The sequence below is a fragment of the Giraffa tippelskirchi genome, chromosome 5 (assembly GCF_054371585.1).
Source record: "Giraffa tippelskirchi isolate mGirTip1 chromosome 5, T2T-mGirTip1v1.2.pri, whole genome shotgun sequence".
Taxonomy (NCBI): domain Eukaryota; kingdom Metazoa; phylum Chordata; class Mammalia; order Artiodactyla; family Giraffidae; genus Giraffa; species Giraffa tippelskirchi.
The window spans coordinates 176,398,503-176,412,093 of NC_137279.1; the positions used below are offsets into that span (position 1 = coordinate 176,398,503).

The window sequence follows — 13,591 nt, forward strand, 5'->3', positions numbered from 1 at the left end:
GACAGTAATGGGAGTTCATTAGTGTCTCCTCTACCATGAATATGTTTGACAAGTTCATAATAAAAGAGTAAACAAAAAAGTCTGCCAGGGTGCCTCTCTCTTGGACCAGGCAGTGCCCTCTCTCTGGTGATCTTTTCTCAACCCCTCCCCCGTGCACACAGCACAGGGGCTCACAGCACTCTCCACTCCATGCCACCTGCACTGTCCATGGGCCAGGGCAGGATTCTGGGACCCTCACCAGGACCCCTGACTCTGGATGCAGAAGAGCCGTCTTTCTCCCAACTCCCATCTTTATGTCTGTACTCTCAGGGTTCTGCCCTGACCTTCGCAGTTCCTCCTCTGTCGTCTCCCTGAGACATCTCATCCATGCCTCCCCTGTGCTCACCACTCACAAGTCTACATTTCCAGCCCAGATTTCCCTGTTGTGGGAGACTCCCTCCTGTTGAGGGCGAGCCCACTTCATCCTCTGGCTACTGCTCAGTCCGTTTCCTCTTCTCTCCTCCGGGCTTCCCCAGAGAGCACTCGGTGGGAGCCACACTCACTGTTTAGCTGCTGCACTCTGGCTCTGAAGTCCCTGGTCCTTTGAAACTGTGCTCATCACAACCCTCGGGAACCCCTAACTGGTACATCCGACAGCCGTGTCTCAGCACCTCTCCTAGGACTTCCGTGCCACACCGGCGCCATGCGCTGGTGATTGTAGGCACGCCCTCCTTGGGTCTCCAGGACCCTGCATCTTCTGACCCTTCTCTACTCTCTCTCCTCCTTTATGAATGTCTCTGACATCCCTCAATATCCCCTCCGCATTCAGCCCTTGCCTCACTGTGTTCACATCTCACACACTCCCGCTGGGCCTGGAAAATGGGCTGTGAAGCAAGTCCTCTCCCTTGCCCTCTGAAGACACCCTGAGAGACAGCAGGGATCCTACACCCAGGGGCCAGCATTTCAGGGACTCCTCTAGGATGCTGAGAGGCAATAGTAATAAGTAGGGGTAAAAACACTACCATTAATAATAATGGCAAACATGTGCAGGCACTTACTGTGGCCAGGCCTTCTTTACACATTATCACATCGACTCTTTCCCAAACCTCTCATTACCCCATGTATTGATAAGGAAAGGAAGGTATAGAGCCAGGCTATGAACCCAGGCCATCTGATTTCTTCACCAGCACTGCTCAGCACTCCACAGGGAGGTGGTGCAGCAGATGCCGCGAGTCTCGAGTCTCGAGTCTCTCGGAGCCAGATGGTTCTACAGGATAGTGAAGGGGGTGAGGCTAAGACAACTGAGACACAGCAGGTGGAAGAGGGAGCAGCCTCCACCAGTGCTTCAGGGAAGGTGGGTCCTTCCACCTCATTCCGCATGGAGGCCCTCTCCAGGCCTTGCTGATTTAAAATCCTAACCAATTCTTGCCTCTGTCTTCCTGTCATCACTGAACAGTTCCGGTGAACTTTCATTTCTTGCCTAGACTGCTGAGACAGCATCCCAACTAGCTTCTGTTCCTGCCTGGATCCTTCTGTCATGTTGTAGCCACAGTGACCCTACTACACGCTCATCTACAGCTGAAAACTGGTCCATGGCTCCCTCCTGCCTTCAGAGCCAAGTCCACACTCCTTACCATGGCAGAAAAAACCCTTCCTGATCCGGCCACTGCCTGTCTGCGGCCTCTCACCCTCTCCCTGAAGCCATTACATAAAGTTTACATAAAAGGAATATGTAAGAGACCCAGTATAGGAGTAAACAGAAGCCAGGAGGCAGGTAAAAGCAGTGAGAGCAATTTGGGGCGGGTGCTGGTAGGGGATGAGGCAGTAAGATGGTACGTGAAGAGAGGTAGAGATGGAGAGACCACAGGGTCCTGGTGAACAGGAGGCAAGGCTGGAGCCACTGCTGAGGGGTAAGACAGGTCAGGGGCTCCCTTGAACCTAGGAGGACCTTACCACTCCTGAACCCCATTCCAGGAAACAGGAGGCCCAGCTGAAAAGTTGTTTCCCATGAGATTCTCAAGTCTCTCTTATATCCTTGAAATAACTCGCCATCACTCAAGGCTGCCTGAATGAACCCCCAAAGCCTAAAGCAATATAGATGGGAACAGAGCCCTGGATGGGGGTGTGAATCTCCTGGGGAATGTGCGGAGTGAGAAGAGAAGGTTGTCTAGGATGGAGTCCTAGTTAATGCTGACTCTTAGGGGTGGACTGAAATCCAGGACATGGAGGAAGAGAATGAGAGAGCATGGTGAGGGAACAGAAGGGGCACTGAGCAGGAGAGCATTTCAGAGGAAGGACTGGTCAACATAGAAGGCATTGCCAAGCGATCAGGAAAGACAAGACTGACACGGGTCCTTTGGACTTGGCAGCCTTGAGTCACTAGTGACCTTGGTGGGAGTCCTGTTAGGTGAAGGGGGAAGCTGGGCTGCGAGGGGCGAAGGGCTGAGTGGGAATGAGAAGGGCATAGCCTGCCCGGCAACAGCATTTTTCTCCTTTCTCCTTATGGAGGAGGAGAGGAAGGGAGCTTTGGGGAGCATAAGACCTGAACAGTTCAGTGGGTTTGAGACAGACTGTAAGAGACTGATGAGCAGGAACGAGGGCTGCTGAGCTGTGAGTCTGCATGGACAAGAGGTTTCCTCTAACCCTTGCCACCCAGAGGCAGGAGTAGAGAAGCTGCTCAAAGCACAAGCCGCAGACGCCCAGGGTCCAGGCAGGGAGCAGCAGAAGGCGAGGGGAAGAAGCAAAGGGTGTTCAGGTTTTCCACAGAGGCTCTTGCTGTGAAGGGAGAGGGGCCAGGAGAGGCTGGCTGGCTGGAAGAACTTAACATACTCATCACCTGAGAAGCAACTCTGGATGCTAAAGAGCTTCAGTGTCTGGCTACAGGGAAGGGTGGAGGAGGTACTGAGGGCATCCTGAGACTGAGAGGCAATGTCTGCAGGTTGTTTGAGGGGGCGAGGCAGTTTTCTGTGGGGATAGAAGAATTGAAGTAGGGAGGATGGCCCTGAGCTTGCACCCAGATGGGCACGTGATGACTAGGAAGCAGCAAGGAGGAGGCAGGGGCTGGAGCAGGACAAGGAGCAGGTGGAGGGGGCAGTGGGCAGAGGGGAAGCTCAAGGAGAAGACTGGGAGAGGGACATGCAGGATGTTGTGGTCAGAGACATGGTGGTCAAAGATACCTGGTGACCCAGCTTAGCTGAGGGTGGGGCAGGGCCTTCCAGGGATCTCTGAGCAGCCAGACCTGCCACTGGCTCATCCCTTGACCATTCATTTGTGCACACACAGTCAGAGTCTATCCTTCGTGCTGGCACTGCCCCCTCCCTCGACCAGCCCAGGGACTGGCCCACACCTAGCCCCGCACCTCTTTGATGGCTGCCATGCGCACGGTCTCATAGTAGTGCAGGGGAGCGTTGGGTGTGTTCATGTCGTACCCGAAGCCTGCAACTGCCACCTCGTCACAGCCGTGTAGTGCCATGGTCACTGCCACACTGCCGAGGGTCGGGATGTTCTGGAAAGAGAGGGAAGGTGGGCAGAGTGAGGCTGAGACCCTCAGCAAAGCTCCCCTGAGCTCGTGAGGACTGAGCCCTCTGTTCCCCCTCTGCCCCTCATCCTTCCTTGCCAAGGCACCTCTGGCCCAAGTCCTCTCCTCCCTCTCCCAGGGTCCAGATGTCTCACCCCACGGCCCATGAGACCGTTGTTGAAAGGCAATCCGATAAGGGTGAAGGCGGCTTCCTGGATGAAATATGGGTTGAGGATGCGAATCTCAGGGGGTTCCTTGGGCACCCGAGTGGCCACAGATTTCCAGAAGCCATCCGATGCACTCTGTAGACACAGCACAAGTGGGCATGAGCAGGCACATAGCTTATGATGGGCCCAGGGGAGTGGCAGGAACCCAAAGTGTGTACAGGCAAGTGAGAAAGCAGGTGGGGGGCATGAGGTGTGTACAGGGAGCCTGGGGCATGACGAATAAACGGGCTGGAGTACGGAGGACTCGGTGTGTGCTGGGGACACAGGATGTGGGGCAGAGACAAGTGCATGGGGGGGCCAGTGTGGATGGAGGAGACCACGTGAGCTACCAGGCAGGGCATGGGGCATGGGGCACAGGGCTGTGCTGCTCTGGCCTGGGGGGTTCTCAGACCAAGAGGAAGAGCCAGCGGCCCAGCGGTACCCCTCCCCTTTGCCGCTACTGAGGGGCCCAGGAGGAGCCTGCCCTCTCTCCCCTATCTGCTCTGCTAGGCTCGCCTCCTTTCCCTTCTGCTGAATTTCCTCGCTCTCTCAGTCAACTGTGCTAAAGTGAACCTGAAAAATAAAGACAGAACGTGAGCTAGTACGACACAGCAGAACAACACTCCAACCCCCGTTCTGCCACCAGTGGGAGCTGGGTCACTTTGGGCAAGTGACAAGCTCTCTGAGCTTCAGTTGCTTTATCTGCCAAATGGGATGTTTCTTCCCTTAGGGATCTCCATACCAGACTGGAAAGGCAGCAGCTCTGGACCCTGACACCCTGGGTCCACTCCGGGGCCACACATTCCTCTCCTTCTTCCTCCCTCCCTTCCTCTAGTTCCCAGCCCTGCCTTTCTGTTCAGTATACAAGCCCTCCCTGGTCTAGTCCCTCGAATAGATTGCTTCAGCCATTCTTTTGTGATCACCTTCAGTTCCCTGCCTTTTGCCATTCTATTGTCCTAGCCTAGGGGAACCATGAGCTTGGATCAACCCATTCATCCATCTTTCCTGCCCTTGTAACCAGGCTCCCGAGTACTGCTAGAGAAGGTCACAAACCAACCCTGCAGGCTCTAGGCATGTCCCCTAGACTATGTAAGCAACCCTCTGTTGTTGGACATCTCAGCTATTTCTGGTCTCCCTAGATCTGCTCCTCCTCTGTGTTCCCCGAGCTCTGTTGTCTATCCAATCATCCAAATCAGAAACCTGGGAATCGACTTTATACATCCCTCTTCATCTCTCCAGCCTGATCTGTCCTGTTGGTCATCTGGTTCTTTTGACTCTATTTTCTATAGGACCCCACAGATCCATCCTTTCCTCCCATAACCACTGCTACCACCTAAAGTCCAGGTCTCATCATCTTTCAAATGGATTATCATAATGAGGCCATTTAGAGTGTCTGTTTTATTGACCACTAACCCTCCAGAGCCCAGTAGTAGGACTAGAATGTAAACAGTACACAGTAATTGTTGAGTTACATTCATTTCCTCAACAAACATGTAATCAGTGCCCAGAATGGGCCATCTTTGCCTCCCAAACCACTTTCTACTCTCTGCTAGAATGATCTTTCTATATACAAATTGGATCAGATCACCACTGCCCCACTAGAGATCTGAGTGTTTTAGCCAGTAACCCCGCCTGCTGCTCCAGTTTCCATTTCTGCCCATCTGAAGTCCCCACCTGCTGACTCACACCTTCATGCTTCCACTGCTGCTGCTGTTTCTGTCTATAATGGCCTCCCCACCTCCGTCCACCTGATCCACCTCACTTGTTTCTTAAGACTCACATCTCCTCCCTCACCGTCCCTTTACTGAACGCCTTCATCTCAAGGTAGAAATGGTCTCTCACCTTTGGGAGGTGAAAAAACATGGAGTTAAGATCTGCTATGGTTTGAAAGTTTGTGCCCCCCTCATTCATTTGCCTAATGCCTAAGGTGATGGTTAGGAGGTGGGCCTCTGGGAGGTGATTAGGTCAAGGGTAGAGGCCTCAAGAATGGGATCAGTGCCCTTACAAAAGCGGTCCAAGAGAGATCCCCTGCTCCTTATGAGGGCACCACGATCTATGAACCAGGAACCATCTCTGAATCAGGAAGCCCTGACCAAACACCAAGTCTGCCAGCACCATGATCCTGGACTTCCAGCCTCCTGAACTGTGAGAAACAAATGTCTGTTGTTTATAAGCCACCCAGTTTGTGGTATTTTGTTATAGCAACACGAGCTGACTAAGACAGAAGAATCTTGGGCCTGCATCCAAACTAGGCTCTGGTCCCTCAACTGTGTGGAGGCCTTGGGCAAGAAACTTACCGTTTCTTTATGGATAAACTAGGGATTCTAAGGGTATTTATCTTATGTTGCATGAATTCAATGAGATAATTCAGGCTGAGTGCCCAGCTCACAGTTGTTGCTCAGCTGCTCTCAACACCATCAGCCCCAAGGCAGGGGCTCATGATCTGATTCATTTCTGTGGCCCAGCAGTGACCTCAAGTGTGACAGAGGACGTGAAATCCACTCTCGCTCCTCCACCGCACTCTGTGCCTCTTCAGGCTCATCTCCTGTGGCCTTCAATGGACTGTCTGCTCCAGCCACCCCCTCCCATGTCTCCCTACCTCTGTGGCAATGCCACTATCTTGGGCAAATTCTATCTGTCCTCCAAGTGTCAGCTCAATGGATCAGCCCTGGGGGCAAACTTCTCTGGGTCTCAGCCCTAGACAGATGAGAAAGCAGACCCCAGACCGGCTTCCTCCTGTGTCTACCTCTGTGTCCAGGAGAAGTATATGTGTGTAAGGCGGTAAAGGTCAGGACGAGACCCAGCAAGAAAGGGGAAGGTGGAGAAATGGCCAAGTTCTTGTGCAAAACTGGGGAGAAGCCCCTCCGTGTACCGAAGGAACGGCGGGTACCAGCCTGTGCCGAGCCAAGCACAGCCCCCATCCCTTCCCCAGAGCCAGGCAGGCCCCAGCATCCTCCCCCATCCCCACAACCCCGGGTTCCTGCCCACACCTGCCCACACACACCCAAAGAAGAGGAAGCCCGGGGGCTGCTCAGGAGGGGTGGGGAGAGCAGGGACGGCACAGCTGGGGGTGTGGAGGCTGCAGGCCGGTCTTCACAGATATTATTTATGTGTCTGCAACTTTCACCCACTTCACAGGTGCGAGACCCAAGATGAAGCGATGTGCTCAAAGTCACGTAAGTGGCTGGGGGAAGATGCAAACCCGAATGTTGTGATGCCAGGATGAGTGTTCCTCCTGCCAACCCATTCCTTAGCATCACTGCTGCGCCCACCTCAGGAGGGAGGGGGCCTGGAGTCAGGATGAACAGGGCCTCTCTTCGACCCACCCCGCTGGGAGCTCTGAGGGGAGTCAGGGGTCGCTGCGGTTGGTGTCACACATCCCATCTCACAGAGGGGACTGAGGCTCAGAGAGGTGAGGGGAGGCGCCCGGGGGCACACAGCTGGGGAGAATCTGAGCTGGATTCAGCTCAAGAGCCGGGGTCTTCCCGTGACACGAGATTCCCTCTTGGAGACATCTCTTGGCTTTTCCCATGTGCTAAAGTGTTCCGTATGGAACCACTGTGTGAAACGGCAGGTAATTAGGATCTCAAGCCCCCTTTGAGAATCTGACAAGAGCTCCAGGGTGGAGAGGAAAGGGAGGCTTCTGTGTCTCTTCCCACCTTTACTGTTTCCCAGGAGGAGCAACGACTGCTGGGAGTGCTTGGATTCGAGGACACGTGTGTCACATCTGTCATACATGACTTAGCGACTGCACAACAGCTAGAGTCACATTTAGTGGCAGGAGATGCAAAGTCACAGACACACCTGCAGCTCCTTGGGATGCGGGGGGGGTGGGGTGGGGAGGCAGGAACAAGCCCTGTGCTTGGGTCTCAAGTCCCAGAGAGCCTGCATTAGGGTGCTGGGATCCGGCATGGCTGTTTTATTTTTCCCACCTGTCACTGTCCTGGTGCAGCGCCTCCTCAGGAATTCCAGGGAAAGGAGAAACAACTAAGAACAGGATCTGGCTGAGGCATTGCGCCGTGTCCCCCAGGTAGATACATACCAAGTAAACACATCTACAGCCCATCTCCTCAAATAAAAGCTGCGGCTTCCCTCCTCAGAACAGTCATACACGGGCACACACACAACACGCTGCACACCGCTGCCAAAGGGCACGGGGTCCCTGAAGGCGAGGGGGTTTGATGACTTGAGACTGAGAATCTCTGTGTGGGGTGGGGAGAGGAGAGCCCTGTAGACACCAAACTGAAGGGGTCGGTGGAGCAGAGGAGCCTGTGAGACTGAGAAGCAAGGGTAAGAGCAACGAGGAGGCAGGGAGAGTGTGATGCCCTGGGGGACCTTGGGCCCTGGAGTTGGGAAAACCCACGTCCACATCCAGACTCCACATACTCCACATGTGTGCGACCAGGGTGTGTCATGGAATCTCTGCAGGTCTCCAGGTCCTCGTGCATAATGGGGATGTCAAGAGCTTGACAGTTGTGAAGATGAAGTGAGGTGCTGTGCATTTTATAGCGTCTGGCACCACGTCTGGCACGTGACAAGCACTCAATAAATCTTGTCTGTTATGGTTCTGGGCGAGTGTCTCAGAAGCCGAGAGTGAGGCAGAGGGTGTGGCTGGCAACGTTAGAGGCCACAGACGGGCCAGTTCATGGACACACATCAAACGGGGACCAGCTTCGCCCTTGGGTTCCTTTCAGAGGGCACTGGGTGCTGGAGGCCTTCCTACCACTGGGTAACCACAGCCCTGTTCCAGAGGCCTGTCCAAACGGCCTGAGGCTCCTCACATCTCATTTCCCTGACCCACAGGACACAACACAGAGGCCTATAAAGCTGGCCTATGACGCTGGCCTGGAATGGTCAAAGCTCTCCGTGAGGCCGTCTGTGAGCCGAATGCTGGGTTGAATCCCTTCTCCAGGAATGTCCCTGCCTTACTCAAGTCTGGACCCAGCTCACGTGCATGGAGCTGCCGGTCTCCTGTTGATGCAACTCGCTCTGCTCTTGTCAGAGCAGCAGGAGCAATGGGGGAGAGCATCCGGGAAGAAGTTCTGGTCCAGCCAGGCTCCGCTGTGTTTGCCGGCACCCCTGCATGCTGCTTCTCCCACAGCCTCTTCCCTCTTCCTGCTCCTCCATTGGGAGGCGAGCAGTCTGCCTGCCAAGATGAGAGGTCTTGGATGGAGGGCCTGACTATGGGCTGGCTTTCTGCAGCCAGGAGCAGGGCAGGTGTGTTCACTCCCACCTCTGGCTGCCACTCCCTGAGGACAGGTCACCAGCTCACTGGGGTCACTCCAAGGAGCCACCAGGCCTCCCTGCCTCCATTGTGCCTGCCTTCAGTTCCACACAAACCTGATCTTGACCCTCTCAGGGCTAAAATCTTCAGAGGGTTTCCACTGCCCCACTGAGGCAGCTTGTCAGGATAATTAAGAGCGCAGGTCTGTTTTTTTTTTTCCTTACTTAAAAGGAGTTTATAACCCAGGACTACGTACAAATATCTCAATACACAGCATGATTATTATGATGTGCACGCTTAGTCTCTCAGTCATGTCCAACTCTTTGAGACCCTTTGGACTGTAGCCCACCAGGCTCCTCTGTCCACAGAATTCTCCAGGCAAGAATACAGGAGTGGGTTGCCATTTCCTCTCCCAAGGGCCGACCCAGGGATCAGACTCGTGTCTCCTGCAGCTCCTGCACTGCAGGCGGATTGTTTACCACCACTGGGGCTTCTACCCATTATGATGTGAGAACGAGCCAAAAAGAGGTTTAAAACATTTGCCATACATGCTGCTGCTAAGTCGCTTCAGTCGTGTCCGGTATAAATATGTATATGTATATATACGTACAAGACATATCCCCCAGATACTCACATGCATACAACTTAAGATGGGAGGAAGAGCAAGGAATACTATGGAAACTATAAGTAAAATGAAGTAGAACTTTAAAGAGAGCGATTTACAGGCGTACAAACTCTTTCAGAACAATTAACCTGGATCAACCAATCAACAAATACACAAGTCTCTGTTATGCATAAACCATTTAATTTTTTGTACAAATATATTCTATAATATTTCAGATGACAACCATCAAAATATTGATTGCTGCTGCTGCTGCTAAGTCGCTTCAGTTGTGTACGACTCTGTGCAACCCCATAGACGGCAGCCCACCAGGCTCCGCCGTCCCTGGGATTCTCCAGGCAAGAATACTGGAGTGGGTTGCCATTTCCTTCTCCAGTGCATGAAAGGGAAAAGTGAAAGTGAAGTTGCTCAGTCGTGTCCGACTCCTAGCGACCCCATGGGTCTGCAGCCTACCAGGCTCCTCCACCCATGGGATTTTCCAGGCAAGAGTACTGGAGTGGGGTGCCATTGCCTTCTCCAAAATATTGATTACCATCCTACAAAAAGAGACCTTTAAGAACATCTGGTCTGGTCCCCTCCTATAGAAACCAAGGCCCTGAGAGGTTTGTTTTCTGACCCAATCCATTTCCCCTGAGGGTTCCAGCCACCACCATTCCTCCCCAGCAATTCAGACTTGAATCCTCACTCACCCTTGACCTCTCACTCTCCCCAACCAAGGAGCACAGGGTCTGTGGCTCCTGCACAGATCCACCCACAACTGCCTCCTTCCTTCCCTTGTCAGTCCACCCTGCCTGCGAAATGCCCCAATAATTTGGTAGGTCTGTTTTTGAACCCTAACCACTAACACTGTATTCCCTCAGAAAGTTCTTTACCCCTTTATATGCTCATTACCATCATCTCCAATATATGAGAAATAAGACTAGGTCCTCCTTCATCATGTTTCTGTGCCCTGACAATGAAAAGTCATACACATAATACGCTTGGCACAAGGGCAGCTTGTTAGTTTCTGCTATTATTAGTCCGCAGGATGAAGTCCAAGCTCCTTGATGTGACTTTGGCTTACAAGACCTTTCACCGTCTGGTCCCCTCTCTACACAGGTCACCTCCAACCACTGCCACCACATCCATGAAGGCTTATCCCTAAGATTTGTGGGGCCAGGGACAAAATTACAAATGGATGTCCACACACCATGTCTCAATTTTAGATTCTAAATGTGTTACTAGTCAAGGTACCAAGCTGTTAAATAAAATATATTCTATCCTCCCTTTGAAAAACGACTTAGAAGGCCAGGTTTGAGTTGAGAATTCTGACTCCTGGAGACTGGTGCTGGCCCAGCATGCAGGGAGAGCCTGACCCCACCTGCTCTCCCCTTCCCTTCTCACCCCAGTCCCATCCCACACCATGAGAAGTACTGTGTACACACGTGGGGACTGCCCAGTCTGCACACCCAAGTTCTACTCACAGCCTCTGCAAACATCCCTCCTTAGAGTTAGGAGTCTGCACAAGGAGATGTGTTCTACCCTCAAGAACACAGAAGTGGACTTGGCACTGCTATGGTAAGAAATTCCGGGGTTTCCAGTACCTGGGGAGGATGGGCCTGGGGTGGGCATTTCCCTCTGGCCCTCAAGAGAGGCTCCGTAAGGCAAGGCCTGACCTTCTCAGAAGGTGATGCCACCTGCAGCGTGCACAGTGTGCCAGGGGTCCCATGGCTCCTTACAGCCATGTAACCAGAGCCACACCAGGAAGCTTTCACTATTCCCATTGTGCAGAAGAGGAAAATGAAACTCAGAAGTGTGGGTGGAGGCAGAGGAAGAGACTGGCTTCTGTTCCTCATGCGGAATCCAGTGCTGTTTCAGTGACCCCCACACCAAAGGAGTGAGGGCAGGAGTGGCTGTGCGGGCTGGTCCAGGTGCCCGCAGCCTTTGCAGGGTCTCGGGCTACTCCTTCATCCTCCATCTGCTAGTTGAACCATACTTTTCATAATAAACCCCTTAGGTTATATTTGGGTTTGGCCATTATAAATAACACTATAATAAAAACCTTTGTAGGCAGATTTTTCCTTCCCTTGGGTGATGGCTCCTGGTGCCAAGTGTCATTTCCTTTCCAAAAAGCCATGTCCCCGTTTGCACTCTGACTAGTAGCCTTTGAGAGCACCTGTCACTGCACTCTTGCCAGAATTATGTATTATAATTCAAACCCATTCTCTGAAGATGTGATAGGTGATAAGTGGCAACCTGTTGCCTTTACATGAATTTTCTGACTGCCAGGAAGGTTAAACAGATTGCTGCTCTTCACTAGTTATATCTGCTTCTGTGTGATCGGTTCAGTCTCCTGCCCATTAACTGCTGGGGTCCTAATGGTTTTCTTTTCTACTTTCATGATAATAACCATTTGTCATATTTCCTAAAAAAACTTTTCAAAGTTTTGTGGTATCCAGTGTTTTTTGGTTGTTGTTGTTTAAATTTAAATGCTCATGTATTATCAAATATGATTTTTCCTAGCACTTCTGCCCTTTGAAAATTCTCTTCCCTCTAGAGATGTGATTTCTATTCTACTTTCTTCAAAATTTCCTTTGGTTGTATTTTTATATTTTACTTTTTAGTCCATTTGGAATTTATTTTGATGCATGCTATGAGGAGAGGGTCAGAAACCTGTTTGAAGGCTACATTTGGAAAAAGCAATGAACAAAAAGAAGAGCCGTCTTGGGGCTGGCTGTGTGATGCCGACAGACAACTGAACCGGGCAGAGGCCAGGGACTGTTTAGTTTTCTTTCTTTCTTTTTATTTAATCAAGGAGAAAGATCTTGGAACTGCAGAAAGAAGATCAAACATGGCTAAGAGGAGAGAGATGCCCAGGAGAGGCGAGAGGAGAGCAAAAGAACGCAAGGGTCCAAATCTAAAAGAATGTCCTCTGGGGCCATGGAGGAGGGAGGCAGCCCCACCAAGTCAGAAGACCTGGGTTGGAATCCTGACTCTGACATACCGTTCCTGCCTCCCTCTGGGTCTCAGTTTCCACATTGATTTATTTGTTTATGCATGCCAGCTCCATCTCAAACACCGCTGGAGGTGATGGGCCTAGAGATAAAGAGCACAGTCCTTGCTCCCCAGGAGTTTATACAAGTCGACAGATAAGAAAGCCCTTATGTGTTGTGGGGGCTCAGAAGAGGAGCGTCTAATATAGCCTCAGGAAGACGTGGAGGTGTGAAACTGGGCATACACTTTGGTATGGCCAAAGGAATGTTTGGTGTAAGAAGAAGCGGCTAGGACAAGGGGTTGGAAGGCCCAGATCATGGAGGGTTATGCTATGGGTTAATTTTGGGGGGCCACACCGCATGGCATGCAGGATCTTAGTTCCCCAGCCAGGAACTGAACCCTCACTCCCTGCAGTAGAAGCATGCAGTCTTAACCACCAGACTGCCAGGGAAGTTCCTGGGGCTTTCATTTTTGAGGTGAGAAAATGAAAAAAAAAAAATGGCTGAACAAATTTGTAAATGTTAGAGGAAGATCCATTAGAGAGGTAAGAAAGGAAATCAACGAAAAAGGACAATTCCTGAGAAGGTAGGGGGAGATGCATCCAGAGATGAGAGTCAGAGCTGGGTCTGTGTTCACCCCTACCACTTAACTAGATGTGTGATCTTAGCAAGTAACTCATCCTCGCTGTGCCTCAGTTTCCTAAACCCTGAGATGGGGATCATAATAGTACCCATTTAACAGGGTCACAGTGAGAACTGAATGAAGGAATTCAAAGAAAGCTGGCAAACTGAAGAGCTTAGTGATGGTCATGATGAGGGTGATGGAAGGAGGAGGAGAGAAACAACGATAACAATGATTGTGAGATGAGTAACCAAGAGGCCACGGATGACAGTGATGAAGAGGAGCAGAGGGGGTGATGGCGTGAGCCCCAACCCTTGAGCATCTTTCCTGGGGGTGGAAGAGCAAGAGGCAGGATGCGGGATGGGGCAAGTGCAGGGAATCTTCCTGCTATAACAGAAGATAATGGATCTGTGAGAAAGAGCTGTGTCCACTGGAGATGGCTGCAGAGG

At 51.9% G+C, this 13,591-nt stretch overlaps 1 protein-coding gene across 6 annotated transcripts in view; it reads right to left on the reverse strand.

Moving 5' to 3' along the window:
• The window catches only part of ST3GAL3 (ST3 beta-galactoside alpha-2,3-sialyltransferase 3), a 211,921-nt gene that overhangs the window by 3,139 nt on the left and 195,191 nt on the right, over positions 1-13,591 (reverse strand). For 4 of the 6 annotated variants that reach the window (XM_081492592.1, XM_081492590.1, XM_081492589.1 and 1 more), the window contains 2 exons: positions 3,652-3,798; positions 3,338-3,484 (listed from right to left, as the gene is read on the reverse strand). The exons of 1 other annotated variant lie outside the window; for it this stretch is intronic. In XM_081492592.1, coding sequence (XP_081348718.1) covers positions 3,338-3,484; positions 3,652-3,798 — 294 coding nt within the window. Of the gene's footprint in view, positions 1-3,337; positions 3,485-3,651; positions 3,799-6,706; positions 6,887-13,591 lie in introns of those variants that run through there. One more of the 6 variants, XM_081492594.1, reaches the window with a different exon arrangement.